The sequence below is a fragment of the Lolium rigidum genome, chromosome 4 (genome assembly GCF_022539505.1).
Source record: "Lolium rigidum isolate FL_2022 chromosome 4, APGP_CSIRO_Lrig_0.1, whole genome shotgun sequence".
In the NCBI taxonomy this organism is placed as follows: Eukaryota; Viridiplantae; Streptophyta; class Magnoliopsida; order Poales; family Poaceae; genus Lolium; species Lolium rigidum.
The window spans coordinates 252,617,121-252,618,868 of record NC_061511.1 but is presented as its reverse complement, the minus strand read 5'-3'; the positions used below and the strand labels follow the sequence as shown (position 1 = coordinate 252,618,868).

The following is a 1,748-nucleotide window of genomic DNA, read 5'->3' as shown; positions in this document are numbered from 1 at the left end:
ATCTGTATTCCAATCTTTACACATTTGATAAATATTGAGCTTCAATGTTAACAACCAATTTGTCTTATGTATTGTTTATTTGGCAAACGTTCTTCACAATGGGGTTGTATCGAGGGGTGAGGGGAGGGGGATTTTTTTTTGGAGGTGTGGCTTCCCTCCAATTTTTTCCTGCGTCCGGCACTGCACGTATCATTACACTGATCAGCTTTAGCTCTAGTAGAGGAGTAGTAGCAGGCTAGCAGCTACCATAGCACTCATGTTATCTTCTGATTATTACAGTACAACGACAAGAACAACATCTAGAGATGTTCCTTAGCTAGGAAATTGGCGTTACAGTCTTCGAACCCAAGATAGATTACGGGGGGTAGATTACGGCTAGGCCTAGCGTACGCCAATGGTGTATATAGCTAGGTGGCGCATGGCGGCGCCATGTCTGTAGCTAGAGTCCTCGGCACGGTGAGGGAGGGCAGAAGAGACCGGCGCGCGGGGCCCAGAGATCGGCGAAGGCGTGGAGGATGAGCGGATGATGGCGCGGCGAGTTGAGCGAGAGGAAGCCGTGGAGCAGCGCATTGAGGTCCTCCCACGCGTACATCTCCTTCTCCACCACCATGGCCACCATCGACTCCCGGAAGTCCTCGTACGGCGCCGCCGACTCCACCTCCACTGCTACCGCCGCCGCCTCCTCCTCATTCTCATCCCCGCGCATCATCATCACGGCCACGCCCCTCCCCCCGCAGCTCCTCCGCCTCCTGCGCCTCCTCGTGGACCGTCTCCTCCGCCTAGCCTCCACGTCGTCCTCGAAGAGTGTGTTCGTGGCGTACGTCGCGACTCCCCACGAGTCGTCCACCGACGAGAACGTTGTGGCGGTGGTGGCGCGCGTCGCGGTGCTGGAGGTGAAACCCGTCGTCGCGGTGGAGGACGACGACGCGGCGTGCGGCGACTTGGGCCTGCTGCCGCCGCCTCGTCCGCGCACGCGGGACGCCAGGGACGAGTACAGCGAGCTGAGCACCCTCGCTGGGCGGCAGTTGCAGCCCACGTCCACGACCACCGGCGGCTGCCGCGGCAGCAGGAAGCCATCGCCGCTACGCCGGCTGCGGCCACCGCCACCGCGTGCACCAGACAGCAACGGCATGGTGATCGCTGATCGTGGCTTGGTTGCGTGAACCGCTACAACGAGTGACTGAGCTAGCTTGTTCTCGTCGAAGCAGATGCACGCGGTGGTGGTGTATATATCGCCGGGGCGGGCTCGTCGAGAAAGATCGATGGTGCGGGTTAAATGTAGAGAGGAGTAAAGAGGGAGTGCACGCCATGATCACATCGAGCAGCTAGTGACATGAAAAGAGGCGGTAAATGGCAAAGATCTACAAGGCTATAGCTGGCGAGCTAGCGTGCATGCGAATCATGGTGGAACAGTAAAAAGTGAATCCATCGTTCGGGCAATACGTGTGTTGGAGGTCCGTATATATACATGCACAGTTCGACTCGACGGTCGGCGTGATTTGACGGATCGAGGGATCATCCCGTTTTGATTCAGTTTTCACAGCGGTAAATTCTGGCCGGCCGGGCAGAGATGTGACGATCGAGCAGACGAAGAACAGTAGTACGTGTACCGTGTACGATGCGAAAAAGCCTGCGCTGAGTTGACTAACTTCAGCACGCAAGTGAGGACAAGACGCTAGCTGAGCTATCCACTGCCCACTACTCGTTATACTAGCTGCCTTCAATTCTTCGTCAGTTTATTTTTCTGC

General features: G+C 56.7%; 1 protein-coding gene across 1 annotated transcript; it reads right to left on the bottom strand.

The window, feature by feature from the left end:
* Nucleotides 1-439: 439 nt before the first annotated feature.
* On the bottom strand, nucleotides 440-1,132 carry LOC124648597 (transcription repressor OFP8-like). Its single transcript, XM_047188327.1, has one exon. It carries the CDS (start codon nucleotides 1,130-1,132, stop codon nucleotides 440-442), a length of 693 nt encoding a protein of 230 aa, XP_047044283.1.
* Between the last annotated feature and the right edge of the window lie 616 nt (nucleotides 1,133-1,748).

Bases quoted from the DNA above. Each gene is read 5' to 3' on its own strand.
- LOC124648597 (XM_047188327.1), bottom strand. From the start codon at position 1,132: ATGCCGTTGCTGTCTGGTGCACGCGGTGGCGGTGGCCGCAGCCGGCGT.